The sequence below is a fragment of the Amphiura filiformis genome, chromosome 17 (genome assembly GCF_039555335.1).
Source record: "Amphiura filiformis chromosome 17, Afil_fr2py, whole genome shotgun sequence".
In the NCBI taxonomy this organism is placed as follows: Eukaryota; Metazoa; Echinodermata; class Ophiuroidea; order Amphilepidida; family Amphiuridae; genus Amphiura; species Amphiura filiformis.
This window is the reverse complement of record NC_092644.1, coordinates 50,573,951-50,598,999: the sequence shown is the minus strand read 5'-3', so window position 1 is coordinate 50,598,999 and position 25,049 is coordinate 50,573,951. Positions and strand designations below refer to the sequence as shown.

Below are 25,049 nucleotides of genomic sequence, written 5' to 3'. Positions count from 1 at the left end.
CCATTGGGCCTTTCAGTAAGGCTAGGCTTTATATTACCTTTGTGTTTAATATGGAAAAGAACATGAAGAATGTAGCTAGAGGTTAGTAGCATAGGTTATGGTTTTGGGAGACTTTCTTCAATTTTTCTGGGAAATCGGGAAAACTTAATCAGCATTTGTGAGCATTTTTGAATTGTGATGTTGGTACGTCTCAAAAAGGCAGATAAAGGCCGATTTTCTTGTCCTGATGAAAATTGTGCCACATCCTTATTGAGAAATGTCAAAGTTGATTATCCAAAGCAACAATTAAACTAAGAAAGTCACAAAACACCCTGAAAATATGGATTTGTTGAGACTTGTTGGTAATTGATTAGAGTGCAAACAGTTCATTATAAATGCTAATAAAGAACATAGGAAATAGGTAACTAGGTGAATGCTGTGTTAAAAAGTCGGAAAAAATCGGGAAAGTAACTTGAATAAAAACCATGAAAATGTCAAATAGCAAGGGAAATTAAGTTGTAAGAAAGAAAAGAGTGAATCTACATTTAACCCCCAAGGAGCTTTATGTGAACCCTCAGGGATGTTGTAGGTGTATTTATGACAGCTACGATTTCATGCGTACTAATCAAACTCCTTATTACTGTTTATAGATTGAATTTCTAGTGAACGTAATGTAGTAAGCTTACATCTACAGTATTGTACTATTTATGTATGTATGCAAAGATGGTGGATTGGATGGATTTGGTGAAAATTTTGAATAGGTTTCATCATAATTTCTACCAAAAATATATGTGACTGACGTGATTGAACAAGATCAATCTTTTTTTGCTAAAATAATATATGTGATATGTTCGTAAGAAGTTTTGATCTTTGAATGACATTTTTGTCAGTATTATAGATATTCATGATAGCGCAAGAACTATGAGTTCAGTTTTGGTGGAGATAGCAGCCTTTTAAGTGGGCAAGAAAATATATAATGAAAGAATGAAACTTGTTATGACATGACAAACATCTCATTTTGCTTGATCACATCACACATTGTTCACCAAGTACATGTAATGTAGGCCTAAAGGTAAAATAAGGAAGTGAAGGAAACTATGTGATGAATTTGAATCGCTTGCACATTAGCCCGCAGGGTCAGAGGTTCTGCACGAATTGGCTAATCGATTCTCGCAGAAATTCTCCATAAAAGATTTGCATGAATCTCAGTTGATTCTACAGTCTGTCCACATAGAAGTAGAAACCAAATCTGTGGCATCGAGGGTCGATGCTTCGCGTAACATGCACTGCGTGTTAAAAAATGTGACGCATAAAGAGCTTGGTGCGCTCAGCAAGTACAAATCGCACAGCAGTTGGGGCGCCAAAGGAAGCATTTACGCATGCATTGCACAAAAATAATTATTCTCATACCTCCAGTTTCCGAGGTCAATTTACTTTGTACTTCTATGTGGACAGACTGTGATAAGTTTTCAAGTATACACATTACATAAATGTAGTATGAGATGATTTCCACTATTTCTTTGCCCTTTGCAAGAACCAATCTTGATTCTTAACTGGTAAAATTCTAACCCTGGTCCAGATCAGACCAGTTGTTGTGGTGCACAATGAGTCAGTGACATCAAGCAGGCCGGTAACCAGGCGAGGGGTGAAGGGGTTGATCCCCAAAGGCCCCAAAAGTCCCCCTTTTTTACCCAAAAGTCCCATTTGCGAGTGTAGTAAGAATCCAAATTTTGAAAAAGTCCACTTTTTTGAAATCTGCCCCCAGTCCACTTTTTTCAAAATCAGCCCCCCAAAAAAAAAAAAAAAAAAATCTGGTTACGGGCCTGACATCAAGGCATTGAGGGCCTTGAGGGAGCTGTTTCACAAACACATATGCAGCACCTTTCAACCTGTGCATCTGTATCCAACTTCGCTCTCGTAAATTCAAATGAGGGTGGGCCAGTCATGTATTGCACATAGCGCAACTAGCGTACACATAGGTGTTGCACCCAAATGCATGTACACGGTTATAATGATTCTATATCAATCCATGATATTATGAGTCTTCGCCAATTATGAGCAAATGAACTCATGATAACTCAATCTGCAATTTTGAATCCCTTCCAGCGTTTGATCCCGGCATTTGGTCTCTTGATTGCTGCAACTGCTAGTATGATACAGGCATTACACAAAACAATGTTCTTAATACAGATAAGCCTTGGGTATTCACATTTTTAATAATAATTGTATACAAATTGTTTTTGCTCAACAACATTAAATTTTGCTTGGCTTGGGGGTTGATTGTTACCGTCAGTAGAGACAATTTTATGCACAATATTTGTAATACTAAATTGAAAAAGAAATAGAAAATAGTACTTCAACATGCAATAATAATTACGGTATTTAACATTTCAAATTTAATAATGCCTAGGAATTATGCATACATGTTGAAAGAACCTACAGTTATGACTTCTACTTGAAACATGAATTGATAATTTGACAGAAATTTGAATTTGTCAACACATTTCAATGTTGCACATATTCAAGAGGCAAGAACTCTGTCTGCATATGCAGCTATGAAATGTAAATGGGAGAAGTTACTCTATGAACCAAAATAACCTCATTGCCAGTGGCTTGGTTCCTTAACTTACATTAAGCAATTATGACTCAAAATTTGACCTCAAGTTATAGAGTATGAGGTTTTGCACACAATTATACAGAAACTATTACAAACATTTATGAGTTCATGCTCTGCATGCTAGCCATACAGGGTTCAACATAAAAAGTCCCAAGTTTTGACATATTTTCTCAAAATATCAAGAGCTATCTTAAGAACCACTGAACCAATACTAGGCTTGTTTGTACTCATTTTAATGCATTTTTGTGCTGATTCCAAATATTGTCATTACAATTTACAATTCTGAAATTTTTTAATTAAAAAAAAATTTAAACTTGTCGTCTGCAGTCGACACCTGCGTGGAGAGAGTTAAAGGACTGTGTCCTGGCAATGGATGAGTATGTTCGATATCTTTATAGTGCAAGTGCTCATTCATATTTGCATAATAATAATTTAATAATATGACAAGATAACCATAAAAATATGCACAATAGTATGACTTGTTAAAAGTTTGACTTTGATATTAAAAACACTCAGCCAATTTGCTAATTTTTTTATCAAAGTTGGATGAAGTTGTACATTTTAATTACTGTTGCTTCTATTGAACAGTCAGGGACACATTGAATTAGCATGCATTGCTAGCTGTTCAATTATTAGAAGCAAAAGTAATTAAAACGTACAATTTAATCTAGCTTAGAATTTTTGTTAGTTTTAGCAGTATTTCTCCAGTTTCCAACCTTGAATAACAAGTAATTTAGGGTCTATAACGTCTTCTTTTTTCAAGTTTTGTAAAAAGAAAAAAATGAGCCTTACTGTTTATTAAAATATTCAAGGCATACTTTGGTTCAGAAATTGTGTAGGCCTATAGCATAAAGTAAGTCATAAAATTTATACAGCAATGTGTCATTTTGCATCAGTTGAAAATAGTAAAACAATTTAATAATACTGCCTGAAATGCTGAGTATTTCACTGTGCAATAACAGCTACCATATTCAACCTAATTAGCGCCTATTCCCTAATAAACGCCACACATACACTTCCCCCCGCATAATAGTGGTTGTTTTTAAGTGTAATTTTAAGTAGCATAATTGATGAACACTTTCAGCAACTGAGCCCATGAACAAAATTGCATACTTTTGTCATACAAATTGGTAAAAATCATCATAATAGAGAAACTAAAGAGATAACTTGTCACACATAATTATGTGTTTGTTGTTGTTGTTGTTGTTGTTGTTGTTGTTGTTGTTGTTGTTGTTGTTGTTGTTGTTGTTGTTGTTGTGGTGGTGGTGGTGGTGGTGGTGGTGGTGGTGGTGGTGGTGGTGGTGGTTGTGGTGGTGTTGCTGGTGGTGGTGCTGGTGGTGATGGTTGTGGTGGTGGTGCTGGTGGTGATGATGGTGGTATAGTGGTGGTGGTGGTGGTGGTGGTGGCAGTAGCATTGGTGGTGGTAGCATTGGTTGTGTTTGTATGTGGTGTATTTGTAGGCCTATATGTATGTTTTTTCTTTAGACATAGAACAGAATTTATATAAAAATGTACTTTGCCTTAAGGTGAGTCGGAGCGGTGCCAGAGCTAACTGTGTTAATGATAAAATATTGAGAACAATAAAGCCTGTCACAGGTGTGGCTTCAATCTGTGAGATCCCAAGGCTCATTGTAAATATAATGGGTTTTTTTTCTCTGTGGATGGTCTTCATTGAGAGGCGGAAAAAAGTAAAAACTTTTGTTTTGAGCTATTATTTGTCATAACTCGATAACTGTTATACATATGGAAATAGAAGTGTTGCTTCCTTGACTGATTTCCTAAAAGACCAATGTATTACTCTGCAGAATCAAGTATATTCTTTTGATAACTAAAACTGAAAATATATGATCCGAAAGCTCCAACTCGCCTTAATATGATCAATCTCTTTAAAACACGTCTAGAGAGCTACTGAGCATCTTTTAATCCTGTGAAATGAAATGCGTTGTTTATAGGAACTCTAACATTCACAAAATGATGGAAAGCTATTTATAGAAGCAAAGCTCCAGTTGTAAGCTTGAAAGAGTGAATTAGGCTATTCCTTTCGAAAATCACACCCCCTTGAGAAAGATTCCAATCAACTGTGAATTTTGTTCATTTTAAACAATTCCTACTAAAAATAAAGGTGAGTTACTCGCGTTTTAGTGCCATTTCACCACTACACTAGTGGCTTCATCAGACTCGCAACTCATCACATCAGACTTTTTCATTTTATGGGTAACAGGGTGTTTAGAGTGTCCCATAAAAGGAATAAAAGTGCCATTTCTACATGGGTGTGTATTTCAGATAGAATAGCCCATTGACAAGACCTAATGGCCCTTGAACATACCTAGCAAATTGCCTCATCTCATCACTGTCACAAACTAGAACATGGAAACGCTGTGAAAAAGGAATTATTTTCGCTGAGATGTAGGCTGTGAAAATAGTCACAGATGCGAGACAAGTGCTGCACATACATGTTTTATGTGTGGTGAGCTCCAGATATGTGATCACAGCACATTAATTACGGTACAAGGCAGGGATATAATGTTTGGCCAAAGACAGGAAATTGTATTTTGCAACATAAGTTTAGCCTAATTCTTAATATTTATCCTGACCCTAACCCTAACCTGAAGCAAATTTTATTACTTTACTTAACAAGAGACTGCATGACTCAAGATTACAATGAATGAGAGGAGGGTGTAACTTTATTTTTTACATCTGAGAAAAACTGCCATGTACATCACTGAAACCTCAGGTCAAATTAGTAGTATGTTGCGTGTACTTCAGAGAGGTGCATTGTGTGGTGGTGCATGCACCTCACAGAAGATGATCCATTTATATGGAGAAATTTAGTAATTTGACTTGACTTTATCTTGCCTCCCTCAAACTTGCAGCTATAGCAATAATATACTAGTGCCTACCCTACCTGCCAACACTGCAAACAAGTAAGTTCCTATCTTATTACCTATTGCACAATCATTGCCCACATTCATCTATCAGGCTTAGTCAGAAATGTATCTGGATTCTGCTTTATATGCCACATGCTTCCATGTTCATAAATCGGAAAGTAAGAGCACACTCTTCAGGATTACCACTGGCTCAGTGCCTCCATCTGATATATCTGCTGATAGCCCAACTGGCTCAACCGTAAGCTGGCTAGCCACTTCACTCACACTATTCAAGGGGCATCACAGCTCACAAACTGAGCTAGTTCTTTTCAGGATCATGTTTACAATATAAAATTATATTTCATGCATTCAGAACAACATAGTGTGTCATTCTCAGATAGCTCTTCCTCATGCTTTGAACCAAAGGAATTGAACAAACTACCCATCCATATTAGGAATGCTCAGACTGTTGGCATTTTCAAGAAGCTGCTATTAAAATGTCATCTGTTCCAACAAGCCTATCAGATAATTTGGTTTCCTGTGACTGCCTAAAGCGCCTGAACAATTCACTTTTTGTATGTTAGCGCTATTTACATTTTGTTGTTGTTGGATGATTTGATAATGTTGTTGTTGTTGTTGTTGTTGTTGTTGTTGTTGTTGTTGTTGTTGTTGTTGTTGTTGTTGTTGTTGCTGTTGCTGTTACACAAAAATATAATGTTACCATTATGTAAGCACTTGCAAAAAATGTCTTAAGTTCTAATGCTAACCTTAATCCTAACCTGCCATGTAAACACTAACACTTTAATATTTTGATGCCAATCTCAATTCCCACCCTTCATGGCCTTAGATCCAAACGCACCTCACTCTATTACAGACCCTTCAACAGTTTGTGAAACAGTTTGTGATACAAAACTTAAGGAATCTCCAAGATTTTATCACCATCTCAAATTAAAAAGTTAGCCCTAAAGCTGCATACATGTGCAAATCACGCTCAAGTTATCATAGCACAATAAAATTATGGAAGGTTGCTATACATGTAATAGGGAAATTTGATGTGAAATAACAAATTGAGAAACGTTACACCATAAGTAAATTAAAGTGGCATAATATTTGGCAAACAATTCTCAAAATTGCACCAAGGGCAGGGATGTGATTTCTCAGGATTTGTTGCCTTTGATTTCAGGATTCTTTCCTCTCTTTCCATTATAGTGTCGAAAAGTATAGGAAAGTGCTATTTCATGATTTTTTATCAGGTATTTCCAGCTATTTGAGGATCAAGTATCAAGTACAATCACCACAGAGTGTGATTTATGGTTATCATTCCCATTGGCACAGTTCAGTTAAACCTTTTGCACAAAAGTTTACCTAATGGTGTAGAGTATGATGTTTGTACCAAGACATGCTAAGGTCTTTATCTGAAGTGTAAGCATAATGGAATTAAGGAACTTCGTCCTTAGAGATGATCATGTTTGACATCATAGTTATACTTGCCAAGTTCACAGCAGTTTACTGATACAGGTGTACATGTAGGAATGCTTACATCCAAGTCTAAGGGAGAATTCACATTTTAAGACCATGATATTTGTTAAATTTTTGTGGCCAAAATTCATGCAATTGTACTGATTTTTATGATGTTTATCAGGATTTTCGGCTACTTTCAGGATATAAGCTTTCAATCATACCACTGTGTAATCCTCTCTTACTTAACTTTTCTAGCTTCATTAATAAACTGTTATCATTTTTCAAGATTATTGCAAAATACAACTTACAAGTCAAAATTTGATTATTTTGAAATGAAAAATATTATCCATAAAAATCAACTTGCATGAAAAATTAAATTGACTTAGAAATATGTAATTTTCCACGATTACAGATTCTCACACCATTCCTGCCTATCCATCCATCAATCCATTGTGTGTTTTGTGTCTGTCATCTCATAAGTTAAGATTTCACTTCTAGCTTGTTAAAACAGACATTTATGACAACCATGAATCCATCAACATTTGTTCATCATCACACGTTTGCTGGCTTGTCTCAGAGGCACGTCCTTCATATTTGGGTTAGCACTACAAAATTTTGTGTAGCCAAAATTTTAGGGTTTTTTTCATATTGAAAAACAAAAAGTAGTTGCAGAGGCAAGTGTTTTAATATATATGTTTCTGTGTCAGTGCTGTCACTCTAGAAACATGTATGGAGTGTTTGTGTAACTTGAAACATTGACACCCTTATCTAGGTAATGTCTATGTAATGTGCTCTTCAGTGGTTAATGTCATTCATAGGACTGACCCACAATCGTTAAAATGCAATGGCAAGTTACATTCTACATAAAACAAATTTTGCATGAAACCTGCACTGCAAACTGCAGAAAAGGCATATACAGGGTGTTTCAATAAGCACCAAAACCTAATTATACCCTCTATTTCACATTACAAATTTGTTTTTACCTATGGAAACCTGAATTCATCAACTTTAATATGTACCAAAAAATCATTTCAATTGAAATTGAAACACATGCATAAGTGGCATCCTAAAGAAATTTATCTTTTTTTTTTTACCCATGCCATTTCTTCATAAATTTTATATTGATTAAAATAATTTCTTCTGTATTATTTAAAATATTAAAGCTTACCAGATAAGACATCTATATATATTTCATCTCTGTCTCATATAAAGATATAAAAAGGTGGTTTAATGGTGTCGGTTTTTATTGGGACACCCTGTATAAGTCCAGTTGCACTCTTGATTTAAAATATGTAAAGATGTTATTATTTTTAGTCTAAAACCATGACATATGTATGTGGTGATGCCCTTTGTGGAGAGGTGTACATGGAATTTCTTTCAGACTCTTCCACACCCTCAATCAAGCTTTGCCCACCCCCCCCTGCCCAACAATTTCAGAATCCCTCTTTCAAAATACGTACATCTCCCACCATTTCCTGTAGAAAACAATATTCATATTGCCGCTGAATTTACTCAGATGTTATTTCTTTTCAGTTCTGCAATATTGTCAATCTCCAAAGTGATGCCCATTTAACTTTCAAATCCCCCTTTTTAATTGTGTGTTTTTAGAAAGTGAAACACAGAGACGAAAAGCTTTCAAATCTGACACAAAGTGAAATAACCATTGGGCATAACCTTATTATGTTTAACTAACATTAAATTTCCATTAGAGGTTCATCACACTTGATTTTACCCTCTCCATATTTTGCTCAACTACTCCCTTCATATGCATCATAGGACAAGAAGGACCTATCTGCTATAGCTGCCCTTTGTTTATTTAGTTTTCCCCAAGCGCTCACTATGCCAAATCTAATAAATATAACACATGGGAGCTATTGCAAAAGGGGCCTTCTTACCCTAAACCCCAAATATGCATCATAATGTAAATCTCACTTCCTTAATAGGTGTAAAGAATTCCATGCCTGAATCGTCAAAATTTGACGGCAGTTTTACTTTTTTTGTAGTATTCAGGAAGCTGGTCGCAAATGTGTTGCCGGGGAAAAAAATTCAATGCATGTGTTCGGCGTCAGAATCATTACTTGATACAAATGTCAAGTCTTGCAAAATTGATTCAGATGTCTTTAGGAGACACGATTTACCCAAAACCATATGATTGTTGTGAAATGCAGAGAATTGTCATGGTACATGTTTTTAGAAAGATGAACGTGGCAAGATGAATTGGTAAGAGGAGCTAACAGGTGGTGTAACAAGATGGAATGCAAAGCAAGAATGAGATGAATTAAAATGTGAGAATTTGATTTAGTACCATGTGGTTTAATGTAACACACATTTGAATTCAGGATTTTTTTAGAGTCGCAATTGAATATATTTCTTTATACTGATCTATGCAGATTGCTGATAAATCTGAGTGTAATCTATGGCTGTCAAATGTAGGCTCTTTCATATTTTTCTATCGGTAAATTGTGGTAAAATGGCGTTTACTGCACTGGGGCATGAATGGACATGAAAGTTCCAGATTTGTAGTGGTAAATTTATTGATACAACTTAAAGTAATATGATGGGTCCTAATTGTTAAGTTGTGGAGGTGTTTGTATGGGGCGGGCAGGTGGATGGGGTGTGTGGTTGAGTGTTTTGTTTGGTCCAGGGGTGACTTTGGGGTTTCAGCCCTCCCATATGTTTTATGTAAAAGCATGCAAATCAGAATATTTGAGGCAGATTTTAACCTCTCAGCCCCCCCATAGCTCCTAGCCACTGGGATTAAAGGTTTTTTGGCACACTCTTGATGTTTATATGCTTATGTTTGTATGTGATCCTGTCTGTTGGTGTATGTTATAAAGTATGTCAATTATAGCAATGAAACATTTCACCTCACAATTAAGTTCATAGATATACAGTGACAGTGAACAAATATATTGCTGTCTTCAGTAGACGCTTTGCCAAACTCTGTGAAAGATGTTGACGAAGTTATTTAATTTGCAACAAAATAACCCAGATTCTAGTTTGACATTGTGCAGGGATGCATCATGAGACTTGTAATATATAACTACATCAAAAATGTAAATGCAGGAAATCCAACTCAGGGCTAGTCAGTACTAGTCAAACCAAACAATGACATAATCTATTTTATGACAGCAGGTTTCAAATAAGGACTGAAAGAACGACAAGTTTAATTCGTATCTGATGTCTTGTCACACATGCTTTCATTATCTTAGGATTTTCTTTACTTGGTGTATTAGATGTTAAAGTACCAAGTTAAGAGTTTTCACTCTACTTTCTGTGTTTTGAATGGGAATAAGAATTCCTGTCTTTGATAGAATTAAAGTGGAGAAGATATATTGTGCTGAAACTAGTGTATCTCTGGATAGGATGGATCTATCGATATCTTGGGTAAAACAAAGGGAAGTAGAAAAAAGTAAACAGAAATGAAATGATTGTATGACAACTGAAGGAAATGAGCAAGAAAGGGAAAAAAGTAAAAGAATATATAAATAATGGGGAATATTGGGGGTACAAGTGTGCAGTAACAATTTCCCGGAGTAAAATGTGCAAGCATTATTCATATTGTAGAGAATTTTAAATCATTAAAAATGTAGGTCTGATAAAAAATCATTAGCATAATCAAATGTATACAGTATCTGTCTTGTACAAAACCATGTATGTTAAAATGGCCACCATGTTTTTTCTCAAATTTTTACATCCCAACTACCTCTCTGGACCTGTGGCCATGGTTGGTTCTTCAACGTATCCTGAACTCTTAAAATACAGACCACCGTATGGATACAATTATAGATAGATTTCATGAGTTGTGCAGTAGCATAATTTACCAAGTGTTTTCTCTCTTATTCCGCCGTTTTCAAATCTGTCTGCAAATTAAATATTCATCCAGTCTAGTTTGAAAGTGAAAGAAATGCAATTTGTTGAAAAAGTCAGGTGGTTAATATTTTAGTGTGAAGATATGGTACAGTAGGACAACTTAATATCATAGCTTAAGACTTGGATAAATTTGATGGCAAACCAGAATTAGAATTGAGCATTTTTTTAGTGATGTTACCCTGACCAATCACCTGTCTGTCTTTTTCTCTGTGTTTCCATACCACTTTCCCTTCCAAAAAATGGAAAGTGCTTGTATCCCCATATATTTCGAGTCCTGCAAGATAGAGGCATTTGAAAATATCCCATCTCTATGACTAGATTTGTCCTGCCCACTCATGGTTATACATGCCACTTTTCAGGTTTTAGTCTGAATTCAGGTTTTTTTGTGAGTCCAAATTCCCACGTTTTTATTTTTATTTTCTGCCAGGGGCTTTTTGGCCTGCGTTCATGTGCTTTTTCAGGTTTTTCTCACCAGTTTCAGGTTTTTTTAAAGTGAAACTCAGTGGCATCTCTGTTATATTCCTGTTTGTCCCATTTTACTGTTGTGTCATCCGGCTCAGTCACAGTCCTTCACAAATTTGTCTCTGGTGAAATTTTGGACCTCTGCTGCAAGAACCTTGATAAGCTATTGGTGTTCTTTCAGGCAGTTTTCTTCAGTGGAGCATTGTTGATGTATGCTCCACTGAAGTCTTGTTAGATAGAGGATCATGATTTGAGGAAGAAAGCAGGTTGTAGAACAGTGAATCCTGTGATAGTTGAGTTAGCAATTTGTAAGTCTTGTTTTGTATCATATCATTAGACTAATTGTTTTTAAACTGGGTTTCATTTTGTGTGTGAAGAACTTGGAATGAGTGAAATGGGGCATATGTTGGGAATGTCAAATGTGTTTGTTAATATTGTTCTTCATTTCACTTTGTTTGGTTGTGCCATCAGTGCTTTTACGCAATTGCGCCACAAGTATGCTGACGAACCACCCTTGTATGTGTGTGCATATGCTCTGCAATAAAGTTGGCACCCGCGATTCGATACTGTGACCAGCGAACTACGCATCCAATGTCACTACCAAATTTTATGTGAACTGAAGTATACACTACAATATGTTGTAGACAGCTCTTCAAATTAGGATTTATTCCAGAGAAAATTTGGCTTTTTTGTGTCTTTCACTTCTGCTGGCCATTATTCAGAATGTGGTGCCCTGGTTGTTTCTTTGGTATAATGTGCTTAATTAAATTAACAATAATGTTCAGCTAGTGGTTTTGAATCGCTAAATTGTGCAATGCACTGTATAAAGTTAAAGAGTGATGTAGATTAATGCAAATGTTTCAACTTAAGGCCAAAATAGAATGCACTAAAAATCCAAACATTGTTACTCAAGAATTTACATAATGATTCTTGGACTCATAATGTATTATTCTTGGCCAGAAAAACATGCTGTAAATGCATTCTTGGCCAGAAAGAACATGCTGTATATGAAAGCAACTTTGCACCACAAATTTGCTGTTTGGTAATGATTGTGAAGCTGATTAATTTGTGTCTTTCTAGTTCATTCTATTTCAGTCTTTTGCAATCTTTGTAAATCTACATCATTCATAGGTATGTATAGTCACAGTTTGCCTGAAAATAGTGATGCATAACATAAATTGAAAAAGTGCGAGAGTACGAGGTCATGCGCTACGACAAGATTGCAAGTATGTCAGAGCTGACGAGGCTTAATCCACTCAACATGACAGTTTAAGTTTCCGTTAATTTGTGCACTCGTTTATTACTGTACAGAATATTGGCAGACATAAACCCCATTAGAAAGAGCTTAGTGGAGGTGTTAGCAAATTTCACCTCATGGCTTTGGTAAATCGTCTTAAATGGGATTATTTCTGGAATTTAGAAAAATATATGCAATAATCGTACATGGGTAATCTGTATAATATACAATATGGCTACCGTTGGATTACTCTGGGGTTCAATACTCGGAATAAATATGAAAGTAAGATGTTTGGAGCATTTTTCAAGTCATTAACTGCCGTACGCATGTTAAAGGTTAAAGATGTGTTCAGTGGCAATTGTGTAATTATGCAATGCAATATTAATTGCTTTTTAATGCAGCACATTATGCAGTATCATGAGGCTATATTTATGATGATCGAATTAAGAAAACTGGGTCATATGTCAGCTAGGCATGGGTGATTGTTTAAAACAATCAGTTTTGATTATTTAAAAAAAAATTGATTATTTTTGTTTGATGTATCAAATATCGTGTGCCTGTAATAGGTTGAGCACCTTTAAAGTTACATAGAATCCCACTATTAAACATTGCTGTACATTTTAAGTGGAGAAAGAGGTGTGTAAAAGTCACTTGTTACTGTGGTTGTATAATATTTTAAAAACCAACTATCAGTTGAAAATTTAACTTGCAAAATCAATTTGTGTAGAAAAACAATCAATTGTTTTCGATAAAATCAAAATGTCGATACTTTGATTACAGTGTTTTTGAATAATTGAGCTCTCAATAAAAAATTCTTGACTGCATCTCTGAAAGGGGAAAACACATTCATGCTGTTCTCATATCTTACATACTTCGTTGAAGGCATGTTAATCTTTGATAGGGTTTGGGCTATTTTATATAAATTCTTATGCCAACAGTTTGACTACATGTTTCTAAGATTATCAAAAAGTTCAGGTAAATTATTCACTATAGAGCTGTGAAAACTATGTTATCTTCAGGGTGGGGGAGGGTTTATAGTATTTTGGTGGGTATTGGGTGTTCATGTTGGTACAATTTAACAGGGTTTCTAAAAGTGCAGGGCCAAATACAAAAAGTGACTGTAATTTGCTACCCTTGGATTGGTACTGCCTTTCCGGTATGCATCTTAATCATGAACTCTTTATTGCCTTTTTTTGCAAAAAGAAGTTTCCGATTTTTTTCACACACTTTTCAATGATTTACAGTGGTATTTTATGCTCTTATTGGGGCATTATCTTTGAGGCATACAACAAATCTAACACCCTTTTTTGGATTTCAAGTGACAAATTGTCAATATAATACCCTTTTCAGTAATCCCCCCTTTAAACTGACACTGCTACATTTTAAGCATAGGTAGGCTCCCCACCCAGATTTCGAGTACCTCCAGGTTTCCTTCTGTGTACTTGAATAGATTCAATACAACATACAAATGATTCCCCCTTAAGGTGCACCAGTTTACCTTCACTATCTGAACATAAATAGTCCTTTACAAAGTTATCTTTTTGTGACATTCAACATTCTTGAATGTTTCCCTTCACCTCTTTAAAATGTCAAGATGCCACATAAATAGAAGCATCTTACAAACAAAACACCAGAAAAAGGTGCCTTACATCCCAACAGGCATTTCCTTTGCCGGGCGAACTGAAAACCCCAAATTTAGGTTAGTCTATTTGGAAGGACCCTTCCTCCATGTATGCAGTCAAAACGATATGAAATGGTACCAAATAGTACTGAGAATGAGGCAGAGATAAGCATAGTCTGACTGACTGGAAACTTTCCATAACTTGTCATCTGCAGACCAGAGTCTCCGAAATTGCCCCAAAATAAAACAGAAAACTTGACAGACATATTGATTTGCTGGACCCCTTGACTTTTCTCCATCTATTTAGACCATTTAAGATGTGAAAATGGAACCAGTACAATAATGATGTCAAGATGGGACTGTGATCCCCAATCTTGGACACTCTGTGGTTTTCTGGTGCAGTGATGTCTTGATGGGACTGTGATCCCCAATCTTGGTCACTCTGTGGTTTTCTGGTGCAGTGATGTCAATTTTCTTGATGATCCTTTCTCCCATACACTGCAGGCATCAAATGCTGTTCTATAATTACTTCATTATACTTAGATCAATTTTTGGATTTCAGCTGAACAACTATCTTGTATAGTGTTAATATTGTTCTATATTCATACACTTTTAGGTAGCGAGAACCAATCAGAGCAAGCGTTAGAAAAAGGCAAACCATGCATTGATTGTGTCTTATGCACGGGTGCGTACTACGTGCAGTGCTGTTGGACATGTTTATTTTTCTTGTGGGTTGGAACATATATATTTGCTTGTATTTTCCAACATTTAAGTGACAATTTTGTTATAAAAACAGCAAAAATCATGTTTTTTTCTTCTTCTCGTGTATGAAATAGGTTATCGGGGCTCGTGCATTAGACACATCAACATCAGCATGTTTGCATTATTTTGTTTAATTTCTCGAACAACAAGGTATACGCATTCATTAACCTATCATAGGGTTTATAAATCTAGGTAAATTGGGTGAAGAATTTGCTATCCATTTGTATTGGACTAATTTGGGTTTGTAATAAAACGACAGGAGTGAAAAGAGGACAAATCAATATGACATTGTATACACACAAGTTCACTTGAATCTTCACATGAATAGTATTGCATTCTTGTTATTACCTCATAGAAGGAGAGATAATTAGATTGATTTCTAACATAAATATCCGCTTGTGATTCTTTGCTGCGTTATACTGTGTAGCGACATATTTTCGCGGTATTAACTTTTTTGCGATTCTTACAATTCTGCGTTCTTTCACGATTCGTTTAATTGGTGGTTTCTAGCCACTTCAAATTGAACCATATGGATCTAAAATGATATTGTTGTATGTAAAATTAGCGGTTCTGAAGGTACCGCAAGAACCGCAAAAATTAAATCTTCTGGAAATTTTGTGCTGTACAGTACCTTGCATTGGTTTTGAATGAGTAAGTTGAGTGAAGGGGTGAACATGGTGAATACTAGGGGAAGTAGGCAACAATAACAGTCCTGCAGGGGATAAAAATGCCTTGGCATATTATGAAGTGTTGTTGGGAGTGCTGTGTGTTATGTAGCAAGTATCTTTCACAGTATATGTGACATGATCAAGAGTAATGAGTCACATGTCGGCAATTTTCAATTCAAATTTTTTTACACCATTTTCTGGCCATTTACGAATATACATTTTGCTTCAAACCCCATCAAAATCAGACCGAATTATGAGAAATTTATCAAATTATGAGAAATTTATCAATGGCTGAAAACAATATAAAACAAAAAGAGTTTGAACACTGTGTTTGCCAATATGTCGAAAACATTTAGCGACATCGGACTCATTTCCCTTAATCATGTCCTATATGTAGAACTAGCTCAGTTCCTTTTATCGCAATGCCCTCGTATAGTGCGTAGAGCGTGCATGGCTGCGAACTTGAGCCTGTCAGGGTGTGCTAGATTATAAGAAGCAAAAGAAATATGTGATGCTCTGATCCAACCAGACCGTAGTGTGAGATACATGCAAACATATGGAACTCAATCAAATACATAAGGAAATTTGCATAGTAAAAGCCTTAACTTTGAATTTAAGGTTGTAAGGTTTTCAGGTGATAAAAAAACCTGTTTTTTATGAGCCCAATCGACCCAGATCTTGCGTTTTGGAGAATTTTTGGTTTAAATTTGCAAAAATCATATAAAATCAGGTTTTTTTGGCAACAATCAATTTGTTGCCAATAGAAAAAACAAATCCCACCCACCGACCCTCCTTGAAAAACCTGTCCACCTGTATTAAAATCTGAGGCTTTTTTTGTCACCTCAGCTATTATAGTCAGGATAGTAAGATAAGGATAATGAACTGAGTGCAATGCATGGTTTAATTGACTTGACTTTATGTTGTGATCATTTAATATCGTGGTTTCGAACACAGAGAGCACTGAACCAGTTGGAAACGATCGATTTAGATGTCAGACTAGTACTACGGTGAATATCAACTGGACTTTATAGCTCTATAATTTGAACTACTTATATTAAAACACACGACATTGGGATTTAACAATTTGTTCAGTATTATCATAGGCCTTCAAACACATGTGTTTGAAGGCCTATGGTATTATAAAACATGATCATGATATTATGCGCTAGTGTGTGTTTCCGGGCCCGGCTATGTTATTTTAGATATAGGCCTACATGTATTTCATTTGTAAAATGCTGAATATTTTGCAATGGTGTCATCTTGTATAATTATGATCCACCTGTTTTTGGCCCTTTTTAATTAATAGAAGCTCGATTATTCTCATTTGATGTTTGATTTATTTGAGGTCATTAATCATAATTTATGACAATAATATTTGCAAGGGTGCAACTCTACTAGTCTTATTACAAGACTGCCCTATCCCAACCCTAAACCCTAATCCTAAACTCCGTAAACGAGGACTGGACTCAAGTCTAGCGAGTTGCACCTTATTCGGTAATTGTACACTATTATAGAACACCGTTTGTAACTATACCATTTTAACACCACAGAATGTATATTCGTACTTTTTTGTTGGTATATATATCGAACAAACAATTATATAGTTATGTGATCTCTGTGTCTAAAGCGCCACCTAACTCTACTTTATGGTTATGTGAAAGTAGTATTTCTAGTATTTGAGCGTGCACGTATTATCTAGAATCTATTGTTTAGCGTGCAGGTTTTAGATAATGCATTGTTTAGCGTGCAGGTTTATATAATTTGGGCTGTGAAGGGTAGTTCGCGAAAATAATGCACGGGAGAAGAATACATAACGATGAATAGAAACGGGCACTAGAAGTGTATGTTTGGTTACTGTGCTAGTTGATATAAATGATAAATGCTAAATTTTTATGTAGCTTGATCTGGTTGATAAGTATAATGTTATTTCATATAATATTTGCAAATTATGATTCAATACAACTAACAATGTTGATGAATGATGCATGTTTGAAATTACCTGAGAATTACAGTAATAAACCCGAGAATTACAGTAATAAACTTTTGTATGACTAACTTCTAAGTAATCTGACATCATCTGTTGTTGCAAGGAAATTACATGATATGATTACATTATGTCCGATTATCATTGAGCAGAAACTCCTAATTACACCTGCCTCAAGTTGTTGTTATAACCTGATGAATATGCTAATTCTGAAGCAACACAATTCCACCCAGGGGGTTTATTTTAACTATGGCTGTGAAAAATGCAAATTTGGATGTAATTTTTGCATCAATTAAGCTAAGAGGTATGGTAGACCTACTTTCAGGTGCTTTATTCAGCATGGTGGTTTCTCTTAGAGAAGCCACTAAAATTAGAGTTTTGAAAGAGAGTCAGAGAAAGCCAGATGGACGGCAGTATAACATTAGGACCAATAGACACATAAACAGGTATATAGATAAACAGGTGCATAGCATGGTGTTTATTTCACATAACTTTTTAACCCTTCTTAACTCAAGTAAGTTTGGGTAAGTTACGAATATCCTTGTTGTAACTTTACGAAGGATCCCTGTAGTAAATCCCATTACCGTACTGATCGCGAGAATAGTCCCACCTTCAAGTAAAGTCCCACCCCCAAATTTTCGGAAAATTTTAGAAATTCAAATTCATTGCATTTTGAAATCATTAATAGAGTATGACATGAATACACATTATCAATTTTCATATTAAAAATACAAAACATCTTGAATTTTTTTTTTTTCAACCATGAATGATCCTAGCATTTAGGTCTAGGTCCTGGGACACTCCAAAGCCGAAATAAAAAAAAAATTTAAATTCGAGTATAGTCCCACCCTCCAATTGTGACCGTACACCACGAATGAGCCGTAAATGTCCTCAATTGTATTCTGAGTTACAGTATCTAAAATGGGCATGAAGGTCCAAATTCATAGGTATTTCAATTTGGTGCCCATTTCTCATTAAATAACTACGTAATACAATTGAGGACATTTACGGCTCAGTCGTGGTGTACGGTCACAATTTTGAAAAATGTTCACCCAAAAACGGGGTGGGACTATACTCGCGTCAGTACGGTACTAACGAAGGGATCATAAATGTTTTTGTATTTTACAATATAATTATTTTTAGACTTATGAAGTCACTCCCTACATAGACACAGAATACATAGCCACATAACCAGTTTAGTTTGGCCATGCATACTGCTTTCATATAGCCTATTCTTACATGCAAACAAGTTATTGTGGTGCTGATTTCTTGACCAAAGTTTAATTCTTTCTACAGCAAAACTTGAAAACTAGTCCACCATCAAGCTTGAGTGATAATGACATTTATCTAAGACATTTGTGTAACTGACCAAAATAAAACTCTCAAATATCAAAAATTATAAGAAACAAGACACCAAAAAGCTCATCTATTTCCCTAAGCCAGGGATAACAAAGAGATCAAATGCTTTGATTGATGCTCTCAATTACCATATTTTGATGACAATGTCCAGTCGAAATGATGTGTGTACTGGATAGAGATTAAAGCCACATCATCTACATGATAACGAGGATCAGTGCAAGAAAGGCTTATCTGCAATAGCTGCCAGGTGTCATATCTGTACAATTAGAATGCAGAAATTGTCAAATTATCTATAGGGCAGCTATTGTATATAAGCCTTTCTTGTCCCGAACCTTCGATAATGTGATGCATACTAAATGACTTTGAATGTGTGATATAAGCTTAGCAATTGTGTGTTACCTCAAGACATCAAGGAACAGATTAGTAAGGAAATCAAATGGAGCGGAGCAAGAAAAGAACATAATCAGTGGATGAAGAGGATGCAGCTAATAATTGCATGTAAATGTAATTTGAAAGCAGGAGAGGAAGGCAAAAATTGGTGATAGCACGATGATAAACTCTTACAGATGCCTTATTCACATAACATGCTCAATCTGAGGTTATTGACGGACGTGTTGATACTACCCTTTATTCCGTACAGTATATGCATATTGTTACAGAGGGCCATACTTCAGGCTGTATGCTTTGTAATGAACAAAAAGTAGCCTGGGTTCGGAACAGTAACCTCAGATTGTGCATTGTCTACATATTCATGTAACAGGAAGCTTAAGACATCCATCCATAAATGGCAGATTCATTCTTTTTTGATGTGTTTAGTATTTTCCTCGCTAACCTTGTGAACAGCAAATGAGTAGAAACATGCTAATTATAGATCAGTACTGATTAATCTCACAACTAAAAACAAAGGGGAAACTTCAGAGAAATATGGTACCTTTCAAATTTCTTCTCATTATGCAAATTTATAAATAAATAACAACTTGAAGCATTTTGCAAGAAATTCTACTGATTTAATGTTTAACAAGAAGAGTCCTTAAAAAGGACAACCTTCCGCTAATGGCCTACTGGTATTGAAAATAAATAAATCTTCTCTTTCTTTACTCATGGCAGTGAATTTCAATCATTTTGTAATATAATATACATTACTCCAGTCCATCCAGTACTATACAAGAACACTTTGATGCAAAGCATCAGTGGAGGGCGCTAACTAACTATATATATTATATATACAGGTAGTAGTATTTCTAATAGATCGCAATAATTGGAGAAAGGTTGTGAGTCGCCTGCTCCGCAGCCGACTGATGATGATGAGTATTTTTAAAATCACATGAAATATTTTGTTTCATTTGCTGCTATGTGTGTGCAGCATTAGTTGTGGAGAGTCACTGATTATTATTCCGAGAAATAAAACTATTGGAACCAGTGATTTGCTCAGTTTTCTAAGTAGTTTAAAAATTGTTGGTTTCTTTTTACATTTGCTCATGTAAAACTATGCACACATGGTATAACACGCAGTTTGCACTCCTAATTGAGCCCAGTTTTCAACTTGCTCTCCTATTAAATTGACAAAAGACAGGTGAACATATTCTCACCTTTCAGGTTTGCAAATGTATTTAAATGTATGCTATCTATGTCAACAATAGCCCAACCAATGCTCTATGAGTGCAATATCTACAGCCATAGTGATAGAAAGGCATCTATCTAATCATGTGCAAAATGTTCACATTTTAATTGCAACTATCACATTGTCTTTATGCAAGTTATGTTATAAATATGATATAATTATTTTCTACAACATATTAGATCTTCAGTCAGTATTACATTTAGTAAATAATACATTAAAATTAATAAACAACAAAATTATTTCACTTGGTACCTATCTAGCTATGGGTCTAGGTCATGAGAACTACTGGAGAGCTTTATGGGTTTTTTTTTAAACTGGAGTATGTATTGCTCTCTTCACTTCAAAATAACTGGACACACAAAGCGTACAGCAAGTTTTGCCTGTAAGGTCATCAAGTTCAATGAATTGGGCTAGGTTCACAAGCTGACATATAGATTTAACACACTTGTTTGTTATGTTACAATTATTACGCCCAGTGCATCGCCGGCAAAGACGGTTTACTCCTGCAGTATTATGTTTCAACACCTGAAGTAGTTCGATAAAATCAGCCAAATTATACCCATGTTAATCGTTTCACACAAGCAGAAATGATTCATTGTGTACTTATGTAGTATTTTTCAATACATTAATATATTTATTCAACAACATTTCATAGAAACCAGCAGTTTTAAACTAGTTAGAAAACTGAGCCAATCACTGGCTCCAATAGTTTCATTTCTTGGATGCAAGGTCAGCAACTCTTCACAAACACTGCACACACACAGTACACTTTTTCAAATAGCTAATAACATATATATCTCTGTGCAAGAAACTGAGTAATATTTTAGATAGACTCTTCACTGATCTAGGGTGTTATGATTCCTAACTTTTCAAACGCTAGAAATATTTTAAGGTACTGTTAAGGAGGGTAGGGTGTAAGTGAACCAACAGTTCCTGCGGAACAAAAACATTAAATCAGTGGAATTTCTTGCAAATGTTGTTAAATGTAATTGCTTTCAAGTCACTTGACTATATTTGCACAGTAAGCTTAAAGTACAATATAGTACATCAGACATGCTTCATCAATTCCTACTTTAAATGATGAATCCCTTGTTTCATCAACTCGACCAATGCTGCTTTTAAGAAAGCCTGTCTAGCTCTCAGGCCTGTAACGTCTTGTGCTTATTATAAACCGTTTCTCTTCCTTTATAACAAATTTGATGCATTAGTGAAGAAGTAGTTGCTAAGTTTCTGTTGTAAAATGCTTTCCTAATCTGTGTAAAAAGGATGAAAGATTGGCTCAGTTTGTCCTCGGGCTGTGTTTGGTGCATTTAGGGTGAAGCTTACCAAGTCGCTGTTATCATCAAGCTATTCTCAGTTTCTCTTGCAGTTTTAATTATGTGCATATCTATCAATTGGTCAACTGTATGCTTTTGATGCAGTAGTAAACAGTAACATGTATGCATTTTCAAACTTTACTCTTACCATGTCTATGCTCTTACAAGTCATTAAATCTGGCTGTTCTAAAGATATATGTCTGTGAAGAATTAGTTTCCTGAATCCTGTTAGTACACTTGATTTTATCTTAAGAACCACAAGACCTTACCAGTGATATGTTGCAGCTTCTTACCCATCAAATTGCTGCATGCTTTTGCTTTACATTTAAGATGTACATCTCATTTGATACAAATCTTGGCATGCAGTGCTTTTAAATAATAAAGTTATAAGTATTAAGCGCCCCCTTAAGCTTCAATCTAGATCACATTTTTGTGTTAATGAACAAGACATTGAAAGTTAAAGCCTTGTTTTATGTAGGTCTCACTATTAACCAAAATAACATCATCTCTCATGGCACAATCCAATAACCTATACATAAACCAATGTAATCGTACAATTTGACCTCATTTCATTGGATATGAGTTTTGATACCTAAGTTCGTAAAGTTCATTTAATTTCTATACAGAAATATAAGGGGTTAAAGAACTGTGCCACAGGGTAATGTGTTGAATCTAGTGTGTATCTCTTCCATTGGTTGAACTAGGTCTGTCTTCATCCAGGTGGATGCATCTTAGCGCTAGATTTGGATCCAATGTGAGGTGACATTTGGGGCGGAGTACAAATTGCAATGTACAGTGCACTATTTATTAGCTATTTTAATAAAGCGTTTAGTAATAGCAGAGAAAATACCTCCACTAGTGCATTTTCTCTGGTCATGCTTATATTAGGTAACATCTAAAGCAGGGCTTTCCAAACTTCTTTTCCTGTGACCCAAAATTCATAAGAACACTATAGCGCAACCCAAAAGATAACACAAATGCTGTATCTTACCGAAACTTATCATCGGAATAACAGGGCAATATTTCCGAAGGGGCACAATTTCCAAGTCGCCCCGCTGAGAATGACTTTACTGTGATTACAATATTATTATCTGTACTTTGTCTTGAGGAGAAAATATTGTATCACAAACAAGCATCATGGAGTACTCCCAAGTTCACAGATTTCAAATATATTATCAAACTTTTACAAGACATTCTTAAACACTTGAGATAGTTTCTGCAATCTTATTAGTTTCATAGCTGTGTGATATGACATGATATAACACATTGGTTCATCATACATACATACAAAATATTTATGACACACTGTTTCATAGATATCACAGCGTGTGTGACGATACACTATATAATAAATAACAAAACAAAAATAAAAGCAAGCAAATAATATGGAACAAAAGAAAAATTATTGTGTGAAAAGGTGTGTTTTAAGTCCTTTCTTAAACATTTGAAGTGATGGCACAGAACGCAGAGCAGGTGGTAAAGTGTTCCACAACCGAGGAGCAACATATACGAATGATCTGTCGGCAGCAGATTGAAGAGTGCGAGGTGTGTAAGTTTGTTCAGTGAGTCTGGTAGTGTCAGTTGAAGATCGTAAGCCAGTTCGTGCAGGTGAGTACAGAGACAAGTTGCAGGCAAGGTATGATGGAGCAAAGCCATTTAGGCACTTGAAAACAATGACAAGGATTTTGAATGTTATTCTGTTCTTGATAGTAAACCAGTGGAGCTCTTTGATGAACGGTGTTGCATGATCACGCTTCTTTGCACAGAAAATTAGTTTTGCCGCCCAATTTTGCAGTCTCTGAAGTCTCGCGATGTCAGTTGCATTTGCTCCAAGTAGAACTGCATTTGCATAGTCGAGACGAGAAAGAATTAACGACCTAACGATGTGGTGGCATGTGTCTCTGTCTAAGAACCGGCGTATACGTGTTATGTTACGAAGATGGTAAGTGACATTACTACACAAGCTTGTAATGTGGGTTGACATGGAAAGCTGACCATCAAAGAGGACACCCAGATTACGAACAGTGTTAGAGGGAATGATAACATTATTATCAATTTGAAGATGAATATTTGATGGTAACTTGCGCCTATTGTGTGGTGAAGCAGCGATAAAAAACTCTGTTTTGTTATCGTTCAGCATCAACATGTTGTTAGTCATCCACAGTTTTATCTCGCTAATGCAGTTTGAGAGTCTTGACAGAGCACATTGAATGGAAATCGGATCAGAAGGATTGAAATTTAAAAAGAGCTGAATGTCGTCGGCATACATATGGTAATGGATTTGATGCTTCCTGATAATACGACCAACCGGGATGATGTAAATTCTGAATGATGCTGGACCAACGATGGAACCCTGTGGAAGGCCATAGTACATCTGATGAGAATCAGAAAAAGTACCATTGATACTCGTACACGCTACTTGAACCAATTGGAGAATGGGATTGATCAATTTTAAACCCCAATTCCTTGTAATTGTAGGATTTTATTTGATTAAGGGGTATAATCCACGCGTCTTGTACGCACTCGTTTCTAACTGAAATTTCTGTGAAATCTTGTCCTCGCAGTTCTTGCCACCACGCTGCGTCAAACTAAAAACTGCGTGGAGTGTATGCGCCAGGCGCTGGTAAGAAGTTCAGCTACGCTGAGAGTAACATGTTTTCATCGCCATTTACCAATGATTTTTGTAAAAGAAAGAAAGATAAACAAAGAAGGAAAGAAATAACTAAAGAAATAAATGGTTACCTATAAAGTGTAACACAATTTAAATCAATAATACGTAAAATTAATATAGGCTATAGGTTTATATTATATAAATAAAACTATGTCTATATTTTTATTTTGTTTCTTCAGGCATACTGTCCATTTAAACAGGCACAGTAGGCCTCTGAAAAAAATATATAAAGGGGTGATATCAAACGGCCTTTTTATTTGTCTTAATATTAACTAGTATTATATAACTTATTTATTATAAAGTAGTTTCTTATTTTACTGATTATTAATATAATGAAATTATTTCAATAGTATTTTAAGGTAAAATTCTGTAATTTGAAATATATATCACATGAAGATGAAGTCAATTTTTTTTAATGTCTATCTTCACATCTGACTTCGTGTGCAACTGACTTTATAACTTAATGATAAAACGAGAAGTAGATCGAACCAAGTTGTCCCAGCAAACACAAAAAAGCGTTAAAACGCGTTTTAAACATTTGGGTTTTGATT

The 25,049-nt window shown here is 35.4% G+C and overlaps 1 protein-coding gene across 1 annotated transcript in view; it reads left to right on the top strand.

Moving 5' to 3' along the window:
- Positions 1-25,049, top strand: part of LOC140137925 (protein kinase C-binding protein NELL2-like) — a 158,014-nt gene that overhangs the window by 40,305 nt on the left and 92,660 nt on the right. Inside the window, exon 4 of the mRNA XM_072159730.1 lies at positions 5,470-5,520. Within this exon, the coding sequence (XP_072015831.1) occupies positions 5,470-5,520 (51 nt within the window). The remainder of the gene's footprint in view (positions 1-5,469; positions 5,521-25,049) is intronic.